General features: G+C 39.8%; 1 protein-coding gene, 2 long non-coding RNA genes and 5 other non-coding genes across 8 annotated transcripts; 1 reads left to right on the forward strand and 7 right to left on the reverse strand.

Moving 5' to 3' along the window:
• Positions 1-918: 918 nt before the first annotated feature.
• Positions 919-1,556, reverse strand: LOC117269624 (uncharacterized). The gene is made up of 3 exons (XR_013492351.1): positions 1,423-1,556; positions 1,065-1,239; positions 919-975 (listed from the first exon to the last, which is right to left on the reverse strand). It is a non-coding gene; the product is annotated as an uncharacterized LOC117269624 (long non-coding RNA).
• A 4,475-nt stretch (positions 1,557-6,031) lies between these two features.
• LOC117265126 (uncharacterized) lies at positions 6,032-8,696 on the reverse strand. The gene is made up of 8 exons (XR_004502388.2): positions 8,432-8,696; positions 8,008-8,060; positions 7,742-7,795; positions 7,446-7,549; positions 7,164-7,252; positions 6,709-6,766; positions 6,469-6,524; positions 6,032-6,172 (listed from the first exon to the last, which is right to left on the reverse strand). It is a non-coding gene; the product is annotated as an uncharacterized LOC117265126 (long non-coding RNA).
• LOC117247489 (small nucleolar RNA SNORD65) lies at positions 6,594-6,667 on the reverse strand. Its single transcript, XR_004500831.1, has one exon. It is a non-coding gene; the product is annotated as a small nucleolar RNA SNORD65 (small nucleolar RNA).
• On the reverse strand, positions 6,846-6,923 carry LOC117247470 (small nucleolar RNA SNORD49). The gene has a single exon (XR_004500827.1). It is a non-coding gene; the product is annotated as a small nucleolar RNA SNORD49 (small nucleolar RNA).
• Positions 7,329-7,402, reverse strand: LOC117247496 (small nucleolar RNA SNORD65). Its single transcript, XR_004500832.1, has one exon. It is a non-coding gene; the product is annotated as a small nucleolar RNA SNORD65 (small nucleolar RNA).
• LOC117247482 (small nucleolar RNA SNORD65) lies at positions 7,621-7,694 on the reverse strand. The gene has a single exon (XR_004500830.1). It is a non-coding gene; the product is annotated as a small nucleolar RNA SNORD65 (small nucleolar RNA).
• LOC117247524 (small nucleolar RNA SNORD49) lies at positions 7,891-7,962 on the reverse strand. Its single transcript, XR_004500835.1, has one exon. It is a non-coding gene; the product is annotated as a small nucleolar RNA SNORD49 (small nucleolar RNA).
• A 2,473-nt stretch (positions 8,697-11,169) lies between the features above and the next one.
• Positions 11,170-19,414, forward strand: LOC117266377 (ras-related protein Rab-34). The gene is made up of 10 exons (XM_033641544.2): positions 11,170-11,360; positions 11,752-11,843; positions 13,737-13,802; positions 14,451-14,552; positions 16,376-16,440; positions 16,558-16,609; positions 16,698-16,779; positions 17,346-17,436; positions 17,579-17,686; positions 19,202-19,414. The coding sequence occupies exons 1-10, from the start codon at positions 11,313-11,315 to the stop codon at positions 19,261-19,263; spliced, it is 768 nt and encodes a 255-aa protein (XP_033497435.1). The 5' UTR covers positions 11,170-11,312; the 3' UTR covers positions 19,264-19,414.
• The last annotated feature ends 579 nt before the right edge of the window (positions 19,415-19,993 follow it).

Consider the following 19,993-nt stretch of genomic DNA (forward strand, 5'->3'; position numbering starts at 1 on the left):
GGCCTATGTTCACCCATCCTTGCACATGTCCACCGATTTGATTTAGATTGAAATACCAAGAAAACTATTCAATAGATAAAGTTTAAGATAGTAAAAATATTACCAAACCCCTCTAAATAAACTGAAAACAACCATGAAAAATGTGTATTTGAGTATTTGCATTTTAGTAAGTCACGTTAAAGGAGCTGTATACAACATTTAGAGGATTAATATAGCTGCAAACCACTTTTTGTGGGAAAGATGTAAAGATACAGTGGATAATGAATGTGGGGTTGTCTTCCTTGTTAACAGTGTTAGCTCTGTCAGCACTGTTGCTGTTGTTAGCATTGTTAGCTGGTAGCCTCCGGCTCCACCACCTTCAGGTTGAGAACCACTGCAGACAACCTGAATCAGACTCTGAGTCACAGATATGCTTTGAATGTTGCATACAGCTCCTTTAACTTTCAGAGGTACATTTGAGTTTTTCAGTTGCTGCTTTTGTGAGTGTTTTACCAGAATTCTCCATCGTTCTTTACTTTCAGACACTCCTTCCAGACCTCATCGCTCACGGTTTCCCACAGTGTTGACCTGTAACACAAATCAGCTTTGCTCATTTATGCAACAAAAGTGCTTTTCAGGGAGTTTTATGAATAGAGCTGCACTGTTGTGTTTAACTCCTCACTTATCACTCCAGTCTCCGTTCCACTCCTTCTCACCCCACGGGTTCCAGACTCTCACCAGATTCACTTTTTTCTCCTCACTCTCTACCTGGTAAGTAAATCACTTTGGTTAGATATTAATAACACTCAATTTAATTTACCAAACATCTTCAAGTGATGCACAGTCAAGGACTAGATGGACCAGAACAGTTATAGCAAAAGCATAAAATGGAAATCGATCACACATTAGTCAGGTACAAACCTGCCTGACTCCTGTCACAGCAAAGGCATGACCGTCCACCAGACCAAAGTTGTCAAAGATTTTTTTTCCTTTCTCCTGAAACAGATGCATTTTATACGTTTACAGTGAATGACGATTATTTTAAACCTCCATGTTTTAACTTAATTAATAACTCTGTCTCTTACCCCTGTAAAAGTTCCACATCCCATCATAGTTTTGCACTGGACAGCTCTGTTCATGACATCCCAAAGGTCAGGTGGGCTCTTGGACAGTGTGTAGGTCATGTGCACGCCTCCACTGAAGTCCTTGAATGCCTCAGGTGGGTTGCCAGCGATCATGTCTCCATAAGATCCACAGACCCTGAAGCAAAAAATGAACAAGCACCTTTGAATGTGACAAATGCAAATAATTATGGTGGTGATCTGGATCTGAAATTATTTGATTTCAGCCACAACAATGAACAAACTGAGACTTCCAAAATCCTAATGGTAGAAATACATTTAACTTGGCGCTTTGATTTTGCATGCATCAGTTATCACATACTTGGCATACGCTTTCTCCAGCAGGGGAGCCCAGAACTCTTTGCCAGACCTGGAGGAAACTGACACAGGTACTTTGTTGCGTGTTGGCAACAAGTCATCGATGACAACATCCACCCATTTTCCAAATCTCCAAAACTTCATAAGAGAGAGGAGGAATTGTAATTAGTACAAAGTCGTATGAATACTTCCATCTTGAAAACACATATCAAATCAAAAGGATCCTCTGAGGGTTGGTTTCGTTTCTTAGTTTACTGACTGACAAGAAAATATTGCTTCACCTTGAAGTGAAATATGCCAGCGTAGTTATCCTTGAAGCTTTGATCCGGAGGCACCACTTGTGCCCTCAACGACTTTTTCGAAGAGTCAACGCTCCAATAGATGAAAGAAACCAGCAATTGCCTGCAGGCAATCATACAGCACATTACAGTAACATCTGAGAATTGAACTCCTACTGCCGTCATTGGAAAGGCATGTTCCCTGGGCTCTACAGCAAATAACATACTGTAAACTCAAATGTTAAAAAGTTTGCATACCAACATCTCCTTGTTTGAAGTCAAACCTTGAAGTCCCGTCCACAACAAATGATGCATCAGGGTTAAGGTCCTGTTAAATTAGAGACACATGAATCCTTTCTTTCTGAAACACCATGTCTATTTTGTCATTTAAGACAGTAAATAAGTCGACTTACACGTGAGCTGAGCCACTCCACCTCACGGAGCTGCTCAGCTGTGACATCCTCAAGTTTTCCCAGAGAGTCGAGGTTCGGTGGGAAAGTTTCATCCTCAAATGTGCTCCCCTCATTGAGGAGAGATTGCTTCAGCTGCTGATAGTCTTGGCCTTTAAATTTCACGGGGTTGGAAGGGCTTCCTTCACCTCCATCCTCATAGAGCGAGTGAATCATCTTCACACTGGTGGAGGTCATGTTGGAGGAAGTGACAGAGGTGTCTGAAATCAGATTCAACAGCTTTTAGGTAAAACTGACTTCAGTAAATGAGTAAAGTGACATGCAAGTACAGCCTTTACCTGTGAGGTAGGATTCTGGCAATCACTGAGAGGTATAAGACAGTGTGATGAAAGAAAATATCATGCAACTTATTTATACACATGGATTACATACCAGACATACACCTGTCACAAGTATTTAATGGCTCAGTGCAAATGGCGTCAACACCCACGATAAGGCTGAGCAACCTGAATTAAAGGCATTATATTGCACAACGTCCATACATTGCAAAGGGTTTAATCTCATAATCTTCAAACAGTGATTCCAAACAACCTCAAAGGTGAAGCAAGACACAGACATACATTTTGTGACAGACAGATCAAAGACCTTTGCAGCATCTGAACAGAGAGGCTGTAAAGTCTGGTGGTACAGTGGGCCAGTTTTTGTTCTTATTTCAAGAAAAAAAATACAACATAGGGGGAAATGACCCAAAGGCAGTGCAGGTCACGTTAATGAGTCCATCATTGGTTCAGTACATCAAAAGGTACAGTACAAAAAAAAATTGCACATACCATATTCCTTTATGGCGGCACAGTGATGCAGTGGTTAGCTTTGTCACCTCGCAGCAAGAGGGTTCCTGGTTTGAGCCCTGGGATGGGGGAGCCCCTCCGTGTGGAGTTTGCATGTTCTCCCCGGGTCAGCGTGAGTTTTCTAGGGGTGCTTCCTCCCACAGTCCAAGTCCAAGACATGCAGGTTAACTGGTATGAATGGTTGTCTGTCTCTATGTGTCAGCCCTGTGATAGTCTGGTGACCTGTCTAGGGTGTACCCTGCCCCTCACTCAGTGTCAGCTGGGATAGGCTCCAGGCCCCTGTGACCCCCGACAGGACAAACGATTACAGAAAATTAAATTAATATGCTTTTGTTTGTTAGTTAAGTTGTTTATTTGTGTTGTTGCTATCTCATTAGTTAGGGTGGACCTGGGTAAGTTTGCCTAGGATGCCACAAGTGCCTGGTCCAGCACTGAGTACAGTCATAGAACTATGTTTCGTACCAAACGCTCAGCTAATGTGCCAACCTACACTGACAGAGTCGTCTATATCCTCACAAACTGAGCATAGATTTGTTGCCGTTGTGATGAAGTTGCCGTCTGGCACAATAAAAACAAGCTGTCTAAGAAAGAAAACATGTCAGTATTTAAGACAGGGCTCATTTTCCATGACCTAAAACAAACCCTTCTCTTTCCTTCCAAACAAATGCTTGAATGAAATCCATCCTGACGAACAGGTCATTCTATTTTCTTTACTTCAATCCCCTGTCAGTCAACCTACCCACCTACAGGCATGTGATACTAACTTTAGAAGTGTCTGATCTAGTAGTGGTATTTGATGAGATGGGTGTACTGCTGGGTAGATGGGTAGGTTACAGGGGAGGAAGTGGGTATACTGTTGACAGCTAGAAAAAGGGGTGAGTACACTCTCTATAGCTGCGTGCACCTTCCACTACACCACTGGTCTGATCTCTAAACTTTTCATTACCAGTGACACGGCCATACCAAAGTACCTGATGTCAAGAAGCTATTTAAGAAGTTGCAAACACTTTCTTTCTTCCACATCTTCCCTATACTGTGACCTACAACTCATCCGATGAGAAATGTCACAATGGAAAAAACAAAATGCTGTTTGGGTTGTAGTGTTGCCATACAACAACAAAAAACACCTCTATTCGATCTAACCTAGTCATTTTCCTAGATCAGGGGTAGGAGACCTGCAAGTTTTTCGTCCCTCTCCATTGGCTCCCTGTGGCTTTGACATAAAATTATATAGAAATGAATCATGGTTATTTTTTAACATTCAGATTTTCATTTGTCATTGTGGTAGGCCTAGAGTGACTAGACATCAAATTAAGAAACCTTTTAACATACATCATACATCTCAAATCTGGTTTCTTTCCCTCTAAGTTTTGCTGAACTTCAGTAGCAGTTGCCTGTGGTCTCCCTAGCAAGCCTAGCTATGGACTCCAAATCCAAAACATAAAGGATTTAATAGTGTGTGGAAAGATTAATTTGATTTTACCACCAACCCTGCAAAGTTAAAGTACTAAATTATTATAAATAGCCCACTGCAGAGTGGCCATGTTTGTGCTAATATTCATATTAATAAATGCTCCTTAAACCATTCATAATGTTGATGGGCTAATTTAGACTTGTGTGCTGTTAGTTTTATTCAAAATGTTTTGCAGCCAATAATGACTCTTTTAATAGCAAAAGTTGCCAACCTTTGTCCTATGTTTATCAGGGGCTTTAAGCTGATATTAATTCACTGCAAAGTGTTTGATTTAACGTACACTCTGCTTATGTTGAACATTTTATCGCTTATATTTGAAGGAGTTTTTGAGAAAAAGCAAATATTAAAGTTATGTGTTTATTAAAAGGCTTTGCTCATTCGCCAACCCACGCTGAACCTCAGTGTATTGAGTCATCTACATCTTTATAAACTGAGGATAGATTTGGTGTTTGTAATTAAGTTGCTGTCAGGGGTAACAAAAACAATGTGTCTGAGAAAAATAAGTCAGGGTTTGAGACAATGACCTGTAACCCCCCGTCTTCCAAACAGACACTTGAATGAAAACCATCCTGAAGAACAGGTATTTGTTTTGCTCTCTTCAGTCACCTGTCTGTCATCTCACCTACCTCCAGACATGTGATGCCACCAGAAGTGTCTGATCTCTTAATGTCTGCCAAACCTACCAGCACATAAGGTCATTGAGCGTGCTAAGAGGTTGCTTTAGCTGCAAATCAAAATCAGTACATTTAATCACAGGCATCTTGAAGAAAAAGTGAAAAATTCCCCATATTAGATAAATATAAAGTCATTTAGGTTCATGTAAATGACTAGAAAATATGGAGAGGACTGGGTGCAAGAGTTCAGCGGTTTATTTAACTTATGTCTTTCCGGGATTGGTGGTGGGTCCATTTCAATTAAAGAGCAGTTTCAGTTTTTAGTTCCTACATATTGTATTTCACAGGTATGGACTTGAAGCAAATTTTATGAGAAGCTATGATCTCAAAAAATTTAAGACTTTCTCCTCAGGTTTAACACCCATTACTCATGACCTCACTCGGATTTAAATACTTGAAAGGACGAGATTGTAAAGCATGTTATTTACTAAGTGAACCACAAATCAATACATTTCCCTTCATTTCCTGATTCAACTGTGTACACTATTTGTTACCAGCAACCATAAAACTTAATGTTACCAGGCAGCAGTTGGGGAAAAAAAAAAAAAAAGAAATAGGATCATTTCATTCAAATACAAAAAGTACGCAGTGGTCGACACGTTTGGCAAGTGGCACAAATAATGGTAGGTCAAGGTTAATATTAACATAGCTGTGAGCTAATGTATCGCTAATATTAGCGTAACAGCTAGGTAACTTTAACAAGCATGTTTAATATTAAAAAAAAGGGAATTAATGACTTTTGTAACCGAACATTAGTCCTCATTAATGGCACATTTGACAAAGGGCACATGACTTGTTTGGGAGTCAAATCTCATTTAAGATTGCAAAGACTTACTTGTGACTTGGTCCCACCTCTGTTGTAGACACAAGTCACCTTTAGATTTGCTTGTGTATCATAGTGCAGGCTAATGAAGTAGCAACACCACTGGTTTCAGTTAATCAGGCTGTCCTGACACTTTATTGGAATCATACCACACATTTACTCATACTGCATTTTACAGTGTAAAATAGTTTTCAAAACACATGTCGACATCCACCTTCAGACCAGTGTCCATGAGTCGTCCTGTCATCTGAAGAAAAGAGGGGGACAAATTAGTCTTGGAATAAAAACATTTATAGGAATATTTATGAATTGACAATTTTCCTAATTTATTAATACATGAAAAGTCAAACCTTTAAAATGCAACACACATTCATCTCAATTCATACAAAAACAATCCACACATGTGAACAGTAAATCAGATCAGAAAGCTGTTTGCCTTACAAAAAGAGGCAGAGTGATGAGTTTGAGTGGATCCTGTTAATATTTACTGCTGCAATGACAGTTTCCCCAGCAGGGGTCAGATGAATCAGATGGATGTCTTACCACATGTGGCTTGCAGGTGGACTGAGGCAGAGTCTCCGCAACTGCTCGATCCGATTCTGAAGGACAAGAGAGGATGTTAGCCTGCAAATTATTTCATTCAGGTGTACTTTGTAGGACCATTTAATGTTCAGAAAACCGAGAGTCACCACTGAACAATCTGCCGGTAATTCCAGCTATTTCAGTTTAGGTTTCATCACAACAATGTTGACTGCTATTTATGTGATAAAGATTCAAATCTACCTGTGAATTCACTCGACAGCAGACTTCAGGGGACAGGAACAGACTGGCAGAATGATGCCTGTAATAAAAAACACATGGCAAAATGAGAACAGACAAATATTTTTTGAACACATTTTTCTTCAGCAGAGCTTTAATAGACTCAGAAAACTGGATCTGAGACAATCGTCAGTTGTCGCATCGGACGGCACTTCCTATTCCAGGTTTTCATCACTGACAAAGCTACGCAGATTCATCTACCCCTTTATAAGCTTTTCAATTAACTCACCATTGTACAACATCACAGCATGTGTATTTAGGATTTAACTGTATTATTTAACCACTTTGAACAGTATCACAGAACAAGCTTGTACAATCCAGATGCTCAAATCAATCAAGTACTGAATGTGTGTACAAGGTGAGCTTATAAAAAAAAGCTTATGACTTTATTAAAGTTACTGTGAAAATGAAAAACTTACGAGGTCTGTCTCAGATGTAGCTGCAGCTGCATCCTGTAACATGACTCATTCGTTCTTTCAGAGGAATCTTCTTACTTCACAAACCCAGCCTTGAGAACAAAATTAAAAAAGGTGAAAATCTAGCAATGACAAAGCCCACTGTAGAAGATGTTTCTGCAATTTTGCATTCAGAAAACCGATGGTCACCACTGAGCAATCTGCCGGTAATTCCAGCTATTTCAGTTTAGGTTTCATCACTACAGAAGCAGCTGGTTGACACTTTTGACAGACAAACATATTCACCTGCACAGAATCAATCGTCTTCAGGCCAGATGGTTCACTTGGGAGCATGAGCAGCACTGCATGGCAACTTCATCTCTTGTGGCCGCTAACACAAGTTCTTTCAGCTGCAGAGGGAGAACACCGGGTTAGGATTTGTCCATTTGTTTTCACAGGTTACAGAACTGTATCGTCACATGTTCAGAAAACCGAGAGTCACCACTAAACAATCTGCCGGTAATTCCAGCTATTTCAGTTTAAATTTCATCACAACATTTAATGGCTACAGCACATTTCCATGAACAAAACATTAAACCAACCTCAGTGTGACTTTAATGTGCCTTTATCATCTTGAATGAACCCATTCTTCTGACCTTTAAAAAAGAAAAACAGGATCGGTGAGTAACTTGCATTAGCAGTTTATAACAATTGATAACCAATGAGAATTAACTGCAGTTTTAGAGGCTCAGCACAGTGAGTATGAAACATCGTCAGTTGTCGCATCAGACGGCACTTCCTATTCACAGTTTTCATCACTGACACAACTGCATTAAACAGACAGTTGATCTGCTTCACTGTAACTCACCTCGCAGGGACACCACTCAGACTCATGCAGAGAGCTGCCAGCCTCAAGTCGACCTGCAGAAAGAAGACATTCATGATTTAAAAAATAAATAAATAAATAAAAACTCTGGACGACAGACAGCAGTACTAGACAAGTATTTATGTGGATCTTGGTTAGGGTTACACTAAAATGCCACGTTTCTGAACACTTTCACTTTTTGAAATTTGAGAAAGCCACATTTATCAAATGTAACCACGTTATTTAAATACTAAGAGCAATTTATTATGACAAACGCCCACAGATCAGGCTTCCAGGGCACGTTATCTTCGCCGACTGTTAGAGGAGACATGATTTTATAGAAAGAAACAGTTAAATGTTTGCAATAAAGCAACACACATCCTCTTTATCGTCGAGGCCGAAAGAAAAAAACCCCTCCAAAACTCACCTTGTCCTTCATCTTTTCCATTTCTCAGTTTTCTCCACGTGGCTGCACGAGGCCTGCCTGTACAATGCTAACGCTACACTTTAGCTAGCAGATTTTAGCTACAGACTCAAACTACCTCTCAGCTAACGTGTTGTTTGCACATTTCGTATTGTGTCCTTGTAGTTACAACAACTCTTAACAAGTTCAGTGAAAACTGCCGAGGAGAGCCGCATGTGTTGGACCGACAGGCGGATTCAAAAGAGACCGTTGAGAGCGACGGCAAAGATTTTAAAGCCTGAATGTCGCCGGGATAAAACGTCATTTCCGGTGCGTGAAATAACGCTCTGTCGCCACCTGCTGTACCGGAGTGTGAACATCACGACTCAATGCTGTGTTTTTTAATTCAATAACAGCTAGTGTGGATGAATAAATTCAGTTCTCATTTAAATAATTTAATTTATTAAATTAACGCTGAACTTAACAACCGGTGGTGAGAAGAAACTAATAATATTTAATTATGTAACGTTACTGTACCACTACTCCATCAGAGGCAAATACTTCAATACTTTTTACTCCATTACAGTATTTGCAAGCTAGTTACAAGTCACTTTTCACATTTAGATTACATACAACATGTATGATCAGCTCTAATAAAAAAAATAGTATTTATATAGCAAAGGCATGTCCAAAGTCTGGCCCAGGGGCCAAGTGTGGCCTGTGGATCAATTTTAAATGGCCCCCAGCTTGTCTTTCAAAAAATGCTATATGTGGCCCACCACACAATATTGGTAAATAAAGCAAGATCACTTTACATTTTTACACCTCACGATGGCAGGATTATCACACAGTGCAGGCAGAACGAATGTGTTTTCAAATAACAGGCTAACAAGCAAATTAACAGTTACCTAACTAATAGCAGACATTTCCTGCGACTAGGTAGCAGACACGGCCACAGCAAAGAAGAGTTAAGTTGAGAGTGAAGGTTGCCACTTTTGGGAGAGGTGGAAAGATGAAACAATTGCGTTTGTCTCATTTTAAGTTTTTTGCCTGGCCCTCACGTATTGTACCATTTTCTAACCCAGTCTGCATTCAAAAGTGTTTGGACACCCCTGCTATAGCACACTGAGGCAACAAGGCAATTCAAAGTGCTCCACATAAAACATCAAAAGCATCAAGATAAAATGTGTAAAAACACATTTTAAAGGGACATTTGAATGCAATTAAAACTGTAATTAAAGAACTAGAGAATAGAAAATAAACACAAGCTATAAAACATTTAGACAGGTATAAAATACAAAAGTTAGTACAGTGTAAGAAATGAGCAAATAGTTTATTTAATAGAAGGCAGCAGCAGCAGAAAGAAAAGTCTTTAAATGAACTGAAAGTTGCAGTGCACCTGCAAGTTTTTCAAGATATGGTACATGAAAACTAAACGCTGCTTCTCCATGTCAAGTCTTAACTCTGATAACATAAAGCAGACCTGTTCCCAATCACCTGAGAGGTCTGAGCTCTATAATGCAGGTCTGTGTGATTCATTTTTTAGGGGGACCAGTAAATCGTTAGACCACACTGTTATAATAGTCAAGTCTACTAAAGATAAATGCATAGACAAGGTTTTCAAAATCCTGCTGAGACACGTCTTTTTTGTCCTTGATATGTTCTTAATGTGATAGTAGCCTGACTTTGTAAATGTCTTAATGTGGCTGTTGAAATTCAGATCTGAGTCCATTACACATGACAATAATCCAAAAGAATTATATCATAAAACTCTGAAAGGGGCCATTCTACATAAGTCATTTTACTTTTAATTTTTGATGTCAGTGTTTTTGTGATTTTTTATGTGCTGCTCAAGCCTCTGCCTGTTCACTGTGTAACGTCTTGACAGTTCAATAAAGTAGTAAGGGACAAAGGGCGTGTTGTCTTCCTGATGTGTAACTTGTGTTTACATTTATGTGTCCTGAATATACCTACATAAATCCTGGTGTATCGCCCAGGCTATGCACCGTTTACTGCCGAATGAACACATCAATCAAAACAAGATAATAAAATAATAATTAATTAAAGAAAACACGAGTTCAAATAAGAAAATGCAGCCACATTTTATTTGCAGATATTTAAATAAAACATTAATCATCACTTAGATGAGTTAAATAGCCTGTGGCCGCGGGGTGGCGCTGTTACACAGGTCTTCCTCACTAATTACATGGAGAGTCACATTAATTGCTTGTTTGTCTGACTGCTGTTAGTCTGGAGACCTGGTTCGTTTCTGTGAGCGTCATTTTGGTCTGGATTTATTTTCTCAGCAGACTTTGGATATCACATCACATCTCCAGAGCCACCATCCAGCTGTGTCAGGTAAAGTTGTCAAACTTACTTAGACTCCTCTGTATTTAGTGTGTTTTCTTTTTTTATGCACTATGATGCTTCATCCTTCATCTGGAAACACACTCTGTCTCTACCACACCTTCCTAACACCTTAACCTATCACTTGTCCAATGAGAGATGTCACGTTAGATAAAAACAAAATGTTTTTGGGTTGCATTGTTGCCACAATAAAACAATACCTTCATTTAATCTAACCTGAATCATCTATATTTTCTTATGATGTTAATCAGGGGCATGTTGATATTAGTTTACTCCAAACTGTTTCTGTTTTACTGTATGCTCTGCATATTTAACATTTTAATTCTGATATTTGCTCTATTACAGGAAAACTTGGAGGACGTTAACTATCCTTCCCTGGTTTTTTGAGAGTTTTTAAAGAGAAAAAAAAAACAAATAAGAAAGTTAAGTGTGTGTCTCTTCTTGAAGTGAATGAAAAGTGTGTGTTTGCTGTCAGTGAAGGTGGCAGCTTGAAGGTGTGTGTGTGTATGTGTGTGAAGTGATCCACTGCAGCAGCAGCATGTTGCCACCTGTGAAGAAAGACCGGATCATTACTCAGCTCCCACAAGTTAGTAACACACACACACACACACACACACACACACACACAAATATGCTCTATAATGCAATTACAGCTAACAGTGTTACTATTGACGATGAGGTTATTTAGAGTCTTAAATGCTGCTCTTTGTTTCCCTGAAAGTGGATGGCTGCAAAATTCCAAAATGTGGTTGTCCTCACAAAACCTTAAAATTCCAGCCTTGGTGATATTGAACTTATATTCAAGATAAGACAGCAACAACTCAGGGATGATGATGATGATTTAAGTTTGTGACATTGCCATTCACCTTTTAAAACTGATTTATTAGCCTATATTAGTCTCGTCCTTCTCTTTTACCGTCCAATGTGCTTTTTTCCCACTGGTTTCTTTCTGTTTCCCCTCCTCACTTTCTTTACAGTGTTTCAGTCCCAATGCAGCACTGCACACCAAAGATAATTTCCACCCACAGGTGAAGGCTGCGTGCAATGTCCAGAGGTCAGACACAGTGAGGTAAGGTCACAGAGGGGTTAATAAGACAACGCACCCGGCAGCTGCTACCGTCCTGCTGCTCCACGCACTGTAACATGTTGTGTTTAAATTAAATGAATTAGTCATGGCAGGGCCCTTTAAGTCATGCTATGTCTGCTGTGTCAGCTGACAGCTGTTGACCTCTCCCATCACATCTGCATTCATCTGGAGGTCTATTTAAAGGTCCAGTGTGTAGGATTTAGGGACGTGTATTGGCAGGAATGGTATATAATATTCCTAACTATGTTTTCATTAGTTAGAACTGATGTGTTTTCGTTACCTTAGAATGTTAATATCTTCATACGTAGCAGGTCATCTTCCACAGAGTCTGCCATGTTGTTCTACAGTAGCCCAGAATGGACAAACCATACATCTGCTCTAGATAGGGTGATTTGATTTATGCGTTTTTGTGTTGGCCACCATAGTTCTCCTTCGTTCCTTGGCAAACGGGAGAAATTTCAGTTCAACCTCACAGCTAGATGCCACTTAATCCTGCACACTAGACCTTTAAAGGATAAGGCCAGTGATATTTTTGTCAAATCAGATAAATACCATTGACAAGTCCATCTCTCAATACTTTTTAGCCTCTCTACTCTGTCTGTGGCACAAACTAGTCACAAATGTAAAGTTTAATTCTTCTAAAAAAGCTCAGTAAAAATCAGCTTGGCACTGCAGCCTTTAGCAAACATTGCTGAAATGTTAACTCAAACAGGAGTAATTTGCACATTTGTTGGGGACTATTTTCACAACCTGGTCTCACTCCGAAGTCGCTGAAATCCGACGCTTCGGCAGTGAGTTGCAGCGTCACACACTGACAAAAAAAGCATCCTTTAACATCGACATGATACGCAGCCAGTCGCCCTTATAGTTTAACTGTGCTCGGCGGATTCGGGGGGAAATGCAGTGGGACAAGAACGAAAGTTAGGCCGGCAGAAGTCCTAATAGGAAGAGCAGGAGGGGTGGAGGATAAGTCGGACTTTCACCCGGGAGTGGTGTTTGTGTCCCATATAATCCTAAAGCCAATCCCTGATCTGTTTTCCTAAACCTAACCACGTGCTTTTGTTGTTGGAGGGAAAAAAATGATGCTGTGCATTTATTTTGAAAGAGACAGAATGTAAATGGTAAATTTCCTATGAAAATGGAAGTGTATTTTGAAAGAAGACAATGTATGCAACAGACAGAAGTTGACACAGCATCCCAGAACGTCAACAACCAACACACCCAGGGTACCTTGCACGTCGTATGTGGACGTGGAAAGTCCATGACCAAACGTCGATAGGCTATGTGACGAGGTCGGAGTGAGAATGTGTTGATTTTCAGCCATGTACTAAGACATATCTGGTGTCAAAACAGAGCTTTGATCCCTCCTTTTTTTATAAGATTTATGCAGAAAACCTTGTACCTTACACGAAAACAAATTGTTTTTTGATTTCTACTACATACTTGGATTTTTTTGCAGAAAGCAAACTCTCAGTACATTTAATGAATTAAAATGATGAAGCAGATTTCGACTCAAGGCTGTGCTGTTCTTTTTTAGGATCTAAATAAATGTTGCAGATAATTATCCTTTTAGGAAGCAAGAATGTCTCAGTCATAACAAATCCCCCCTAATTTGTGGGATCAGGCTGAGATTTAGATTTAAATCAAATCTAAATTAATTTAGTAATTAAAATGACTCATCTTTCATGTAAAAGCAGACCAAGGACTGATTCATTTAGTCTGTTAAGGATCACTTGTGAAGTTAATTATTCTGGAACATAAAAGTTAAAGGGGGCTGTGAGGCATGAAAGAGTTCAGTGATGTCTGCATGTTGTTCATCATGTTGCTGTGTGTTTCATGGAGTCGTTATTGACTGTGACAGCTTTCTCTTGTCAGCTTTAATATCGCCAAGGTCATCGTAGTGGGAGATGTTGCAGTTGGGAAAACGTGTTTGATCAGCAGGTAAGAAGGCGTCATAAATAATTAGATTGATTAAACGATAATGTGGCAGTTTCACAGTGCTTCTGGGCGTCATTTAGATACATGGTTGAACCTAATTGTGTTTCAAGTTGAAGTTGTAGTGCTGCAAATGTCTTTTTAATAAAAACCATTACATAAAAATTACAATTTCTAAATTTTAGATGACTAAAATCACCACATTTTGCCTTTGTGCTTGATGCTTTTCATTTCATGTCATAATAACGTTATCGTGCAATGATGAGGAGTCCAGTCACACACAAAAACACAGTCAGCACAGCACAGCACAGCAGAGACTCACATTTTCTTTGGGAAATGTCCAAATCATCATTTAATTGAGTTTGTGTGAGTTATATCCAGGTTGTTATGCGATAAAGACACACAGTTTATATGATTTCATTAGATCTCATGAAATGTCAGTCAGGGTAAAGACTATGATGATACTGTAAACTTATGACTTTGTTTTTTTTCACCAGTAACTTTGTGTCATTGCTGTTGATCAGTCAAAATTATCAGTTTAAAGACATCTCTTTGGCACCACAAACATTTCTGACGTTATAGGCAAAATGATGAACATAAAGACTTTGCAGGTCTAAAATAAGTTCTCTCTCATGTTCCACTTGTTCCTTGAAGGTTCCGTAAGGGTGCGTTTGAGAAAAACTACAAAGCAACCATAGGGGTGGATTTTGAGATGGAGCGTTTCGAGGTGCTCGGTGTTCCCTTCAGTTTACAGCTGTAAGTAGGTCGCTGCTCAACACTCAGTTCACTCAGAGCCTCAAACAAACTAACTCACTCACTGCACTGATGGATCAGCAGGGTCGAATGGGTCAGCAAGTTCTGTTCAGTGCTACCCAGCCTTCACATGCATGAAGTCACATTATTAGATCATTTTTAGGTTATGTAACATCCTCTAAAAATTTACAAGCTTGTTGTTTCGACTCTTATGTGGGCCTTAAAGTACATAATTCAATTTTTCCTTCACTGTGTTGGTGAAAATCCCAGAGACCAGCTCTACAGGACATTTAATGAGCCCCTATGGGAGAAAATGAGAAAATAAAGTCCGTGAACCTTTACAGCTGTAACGTGGTCGTACGCTTTCACTGATTAATCACCAGATATTTGCGTTGTAATACTGTCGTTCTCCTGCCTCCCTTTCTTTTTCTTCTTCTCCTGCTCGTTGAGCTTGTTAGTTATGCTAGCAATGTGGCTCGAGGGTTAGTAATTACAGTCGCTGAAATATCTCAACAACTACAAGATGGACTGCCATGAAAGTCTGTACAGACATTCTTGGTTTCCAGAGGATGAATCCCTCTGGTGGTGGTTATTCCCAAATGTTTCGTCTAGCACCACCATGAGGCTGACAACTGGGGGTTTAGAGTGAAATGTCTCATAACATCAAACATCTATTTGATGCATTGCCATGAAATTTGGTACAAACATTCATGGTTTCCACAGGATGAAGTCAAGCACCAACCTCTGGGGCCGAAAAATGAGGCAAATGGGGAAATGCTAAAAACTGCAATTCCTTGAACGGCTACTTGAGGCTGGCTCCAAAGGCGAGTCAATCCCCATAGACCCCCATGTTAAAATGCCAACCTTGGTCTCTATAGTTAATTTCCCAGTTCACAACAAATCTGCAGGCGGGGGAATTTTAATATAACTTGTCTAATCAAATTTTCTTAAGGCTTAAAGTCACACGTTATTTTAATGCCAGGCTGTCTGCGAGATGTCACAGCAGTCTTTGTCAGATCCACCCCTCGCTCTTCCACAGCTCCACCCTCTCACCCAAATATGGTAACCTTGGGTCACTTCTATTTTGTAGGACATTGTCTGCAGTGTAATATACAAATTAAAGTTGTTCGCCTTGCCTTCTGGCTCCAAAAATCCAAGATGGCCAAAAAGCCAAAATGCCAAGCTCGAGGGTTCAAAACGGGAATCTACAAACCATAGACTGTAATAATAATAGATGTAGTTACTGTGATGTCAAGCCCTGAGTTTTGCATTTTGACTGACGCCATCTTGTATTTTGGAGCTGGAAGTGACAATTTTAAGCATTTGCTTTAAGCATTAATAAAATATAAATGGTTGAGCTACATAAAACTCCACCCCGTACAGTTGACATGGAGGGTGAAATAAGCAATAGAGACCAAAATTGTTTTTTTGTACCTGGCTTGGGGAGGGGGGATGGACTCACTGCTGAAGCCAGCCTCAAATGGTCATTAGAGGAACTGCAGTTTTTGGGACTTTGTGTTGGCTTCATTTTCCAGCTGCTTTCTATGAGCCAATAGGTGACGTCACGGTGGCAACGTCCATTGTTTTTATACAGTCTGTGGACAAACTGTAATAACTTTGAGTTTAGTCTAGTTTAGTCTTGTTTAAATAAAGCTGATAATTGTTGACTAAGGCCTTCTATAGCTCTGCTCTCAACAAAAACAACACTGAATGATAAACAGCCATAATGACAGCAACCCACAGCTCTTCCTCCTCTTTTCCTCTTCCCTTCATCTCCACCAAATATCACAACCAGAACAATCAAAGCTGCGTCTGATCTATTTCAGGTGGGACACAGCAGGCCAGGAGCGCTTCAAATGCATTGCTTCGACCTATTACAGAGGAGCACAAGGTGAATGGCGCTCAGTGTCCACAGTATAGCTCTCATTTGTCTCACACACAAACACTCTCTCATCATGCTCTTTGTTTTACTTCTTCTCTTACTGCTTGTCTCTCTGTGCCCCTCCAGCCATTATAGTGGTGTTTGACTTGAGCAGTGTGAGCTCTTTAGCACATGCCAGGTAAGGAATACTCCATTATGATGTAATTATTGTGCCATTAAAATGCCATTTAAAGTCTAATAATTGTGTGTGTGTGTGTGTATGTTAGGCAGTGGTTGGAGGATGCCATGAAGGAAAATGACCCATCCAGTGTTTTACTCTTCCTTGTCGGTACCAAGAAGGACCTCAGTGTGGGTGACATGAATAAAAATTTGTTTTCAATTTGTATATTAACTTTTTATGTAATTTTAGCGCTGTATTTTTGGCAGGAGTAACCTTAAAATTCAGGTGACAGTAAAAACATCACATCAAGTTTTCTTGCTAATGCTGCTAGGGTTGCAACTAACATTTTTTATCATTAAGTAAATAACCTTTGATTAATTGTTTGGTCCAGATAACTTCGGAAAACAGTAAAACATTTCCATGACAATTTGCTAGAGCCCACAGTGGTGACTGTTTGACAATCTAAAATCCAAAAATATTCAGTTTTCTGCAAGCAGTAAATTCCCACATTTAAGAACATGAAATCAAACCATGTTTGGCACCTATGCTTTGATTTTCAAGAAGTTGCCAATTAAATTTCTGTCAATGGACCGACCAGTTTATCGACTTAATGTTGCAGCTCTGAATATCTTACTTTTAGTTTAGATCCGTCTAACTCCATGGTGACCAATGGCCTGTAGCTTGTTCTATGCTCCACCACTTTCCTCCACCTCCCTGGTCCCATTCACTCCTCTCTCTGTGCTCCACTCCTCAGTCTCCAGATCAGCTGGCTCAAATTGAGCAAGAAGCCATCAGACTCTCGGAGGAAATCAAAGCAGAGTACTGGGCCGTGTCTGCCAAGTCAGGTGGGAGTCTAACAACACATTAACAGGAACAGATCCCCATCTCCCACCACCTCACTCCCACATTCGTCAGTCACCATCCCTGCATGCTTTTCATGTTCATGTTATGTTCTTCTGTCTTTCCTCCGTCTCTTCATTGTTACAGGTGATGGTGTCAAGGATTTCTTCTTCCGTGTGGCCTCGCTGACTTTTGAGGCCAACGTTTTGGCGGAGCTTGAGAAAAGTGGGTCAAGGCACGTCGGTGACATTATAAGTAAGTCCGTTTGCTTAAAAAAAACTATTTCTTTGATTCATTTTTCTGGGAACCACTGTATCTTAGAATGTCAAGTACTCAGTCATGATTACAGTCTTGGTTTAAGGTTGATTTAATTTTATCTACCCAGTTTGATTTGTGAGAGTTTAAAAACTCAAAGGTCTGTTTGTCAACCTATAGAGAAACATGTAATCCTTAAGTTGTGGCTGGAGCAAGAAAATCTGTTTTTCTCCCTAGACATATGAACCCAAGTTTTGTTTCAGTCTAAGTTATGTTCTGTGGCTCTGACAAGTCTGAGGTTGGGATTAGGAAATATTATAAGAAAGCTGGTGTTATTCTTTTCTTTTCTTATTGTCAACAAATCTATGATCAAAAGGAAATGAACAATGCGACTTGTGCTACTTGTGATGAAATATCTTCGTATGACCTCTTATCACAAATTACTGAGTTGTGAGCCGTTTAACAACAGAGTGTTTTTTCTTCTTGGATTGTTTGCTTTGCTTTGTAGACATACTGGATGAAAGTAGCCCTTCATCCACTACCCTAAGCGCTATTGTAGGCAACTGGACTTGCTTGAGTTTCTCGAAGATGTTTCTCATCCAAGAGGCTTGTTCGGTTCCAACGGACTGGTTTGGAGTCACAGGCTTTAAACCCTGTGTGGGTGTGAACCCTTACAAAGTCATTGACGCCACCTGTGAGCTCTGAGTTTTAAAGTCGTTAAGGTGACATGTGAGACGTTGACCCACCTGGCCATCTTGTATGTCGTTAGGGTCAGATGGGTCCAGGTGAGAATGGGTGTTAAGTCTTCTGGGGAGGGATCGCAAGACTGCATTGTAGGTGGGTGATAAGTGATGTCATAGGCCACCTCCTCTTTTTAATAATGGTCGTCTAGTTTGGCAAAGATGGCTTCTTTCATGCTTCTTTCAAACCATCTGTCTTCTCTGGCCAAGATGTGAACATTGCTGTCCACGCAAGCATGTCCCTTTTACTTTAGATGAAGGTGGACAGCTGAGTCTTATTTTAATGTTCAAATGTGTCTTGTGCTTGAATAATCTTCTTTAATCGTCACCAGTACGGCAACACAGTGTACACCAACTTCACTCTCTTTGCATTCACAACATACTTTCAACTCAAGCGTTGCAAATGTTACTCTGAGTCTGTTACGCTCACACCTGTCCCTACAAAATGACTGGTAGGGACTTAAACTACTCTCAGGCTAAGGGGAAAAGAAATAGCACCTTGTTTAAATACTATAAATAATAATGGAATATTCATTGTATGTAATGATAAAACTGAATTCTGCAAGTCCAAACTAATGTGGCTCATTATGTTTTTAATAGTTAAAATGTTGTTTTTAGGATCAATTCATTGTTAGTTTTGATATTTTCCTGGAATTTTCTGTCAGTAACATATTTTTGCTCAGATTAATTATTCAAACCCTTCCTGCTGAAGGTCACACTGTTCATCTGAATGCTGAAATGTAAAAGGTTATATTCTTATTTGTGCTCCCCACAGGGCTCACAGACAGTACAGAAGCTCATCACAAACCAACCAAGAGGAAATCCACCTGCTGCTGAGAGAGGACGACCACCTGGATACACGTCACAGTGAAGGGGAAAATTAAACTGAAACATGGACTCAGCATGCTCAGCGTGGATATCGTGAACAGACCACGTGAAAAGTAATGTCCCATCAGCTAAATCATGTTATATTTGTGTTGTTCGGCAAATGACCTGAGAGGATGTTGAGGCTGTAAACAACAAGAAATACTCTCAGGAATGTTTGTTGCAACAAATAAAGCTTTGTTAGATGCTTCTTAACATTTATCAACAAAGGAAGATTATTCTCCAGTAGATCTTTTATTAAGCTGCACTTGCTTTTTATAAACATTCGTGTGTCTGAAGCAACATTTTTCTCCCGTTGCTGGAGAATATATCAGCACCAGACGTGGTGCATTCCATTGGGTTTTCTCAATGGTCCTTCTGTCATGTGTCTGTGCTGCTAATGTGATGCGCACTCCAGCTCCCATGACCACAGTCATACCCACAACGCATCTCTCTCCTCTGACATAAGGGTTCTCATGGTCTTGAAAATGGAGGGATTGTTCGCTGGGACAGGAAGTTACATCTGAGGCTAACTGATTTCTCACTCAGTTAAGTCAGACAGGAGGAAGAAGTCTGCTTTTTTGTCATCTCCTATTAAACACATATACGTTTATTATAACTCCTGGATTTTGAATTGTAAATAAATTGGTTTTGATCAGTTTGTCTTTTCTTTCTGTTGAAATAGAAAAAGCTATGTGGTGTA

The sequence above is a fragment of the Epinephelus lanceolatus genome, chromosome 11 (genome assembly GCF_041903045.1).
Source record: "Epinephelus lanceolatus isolate andai-2023 chromosome 11, ASM4190304v1, whole genome shotgun sequence".
NCBI lineage: Eukaryota > Metazoa > Chordata > Actinopteri > Perciformes > Serranidae > Epinephelus > Epinephelus lanceolatus.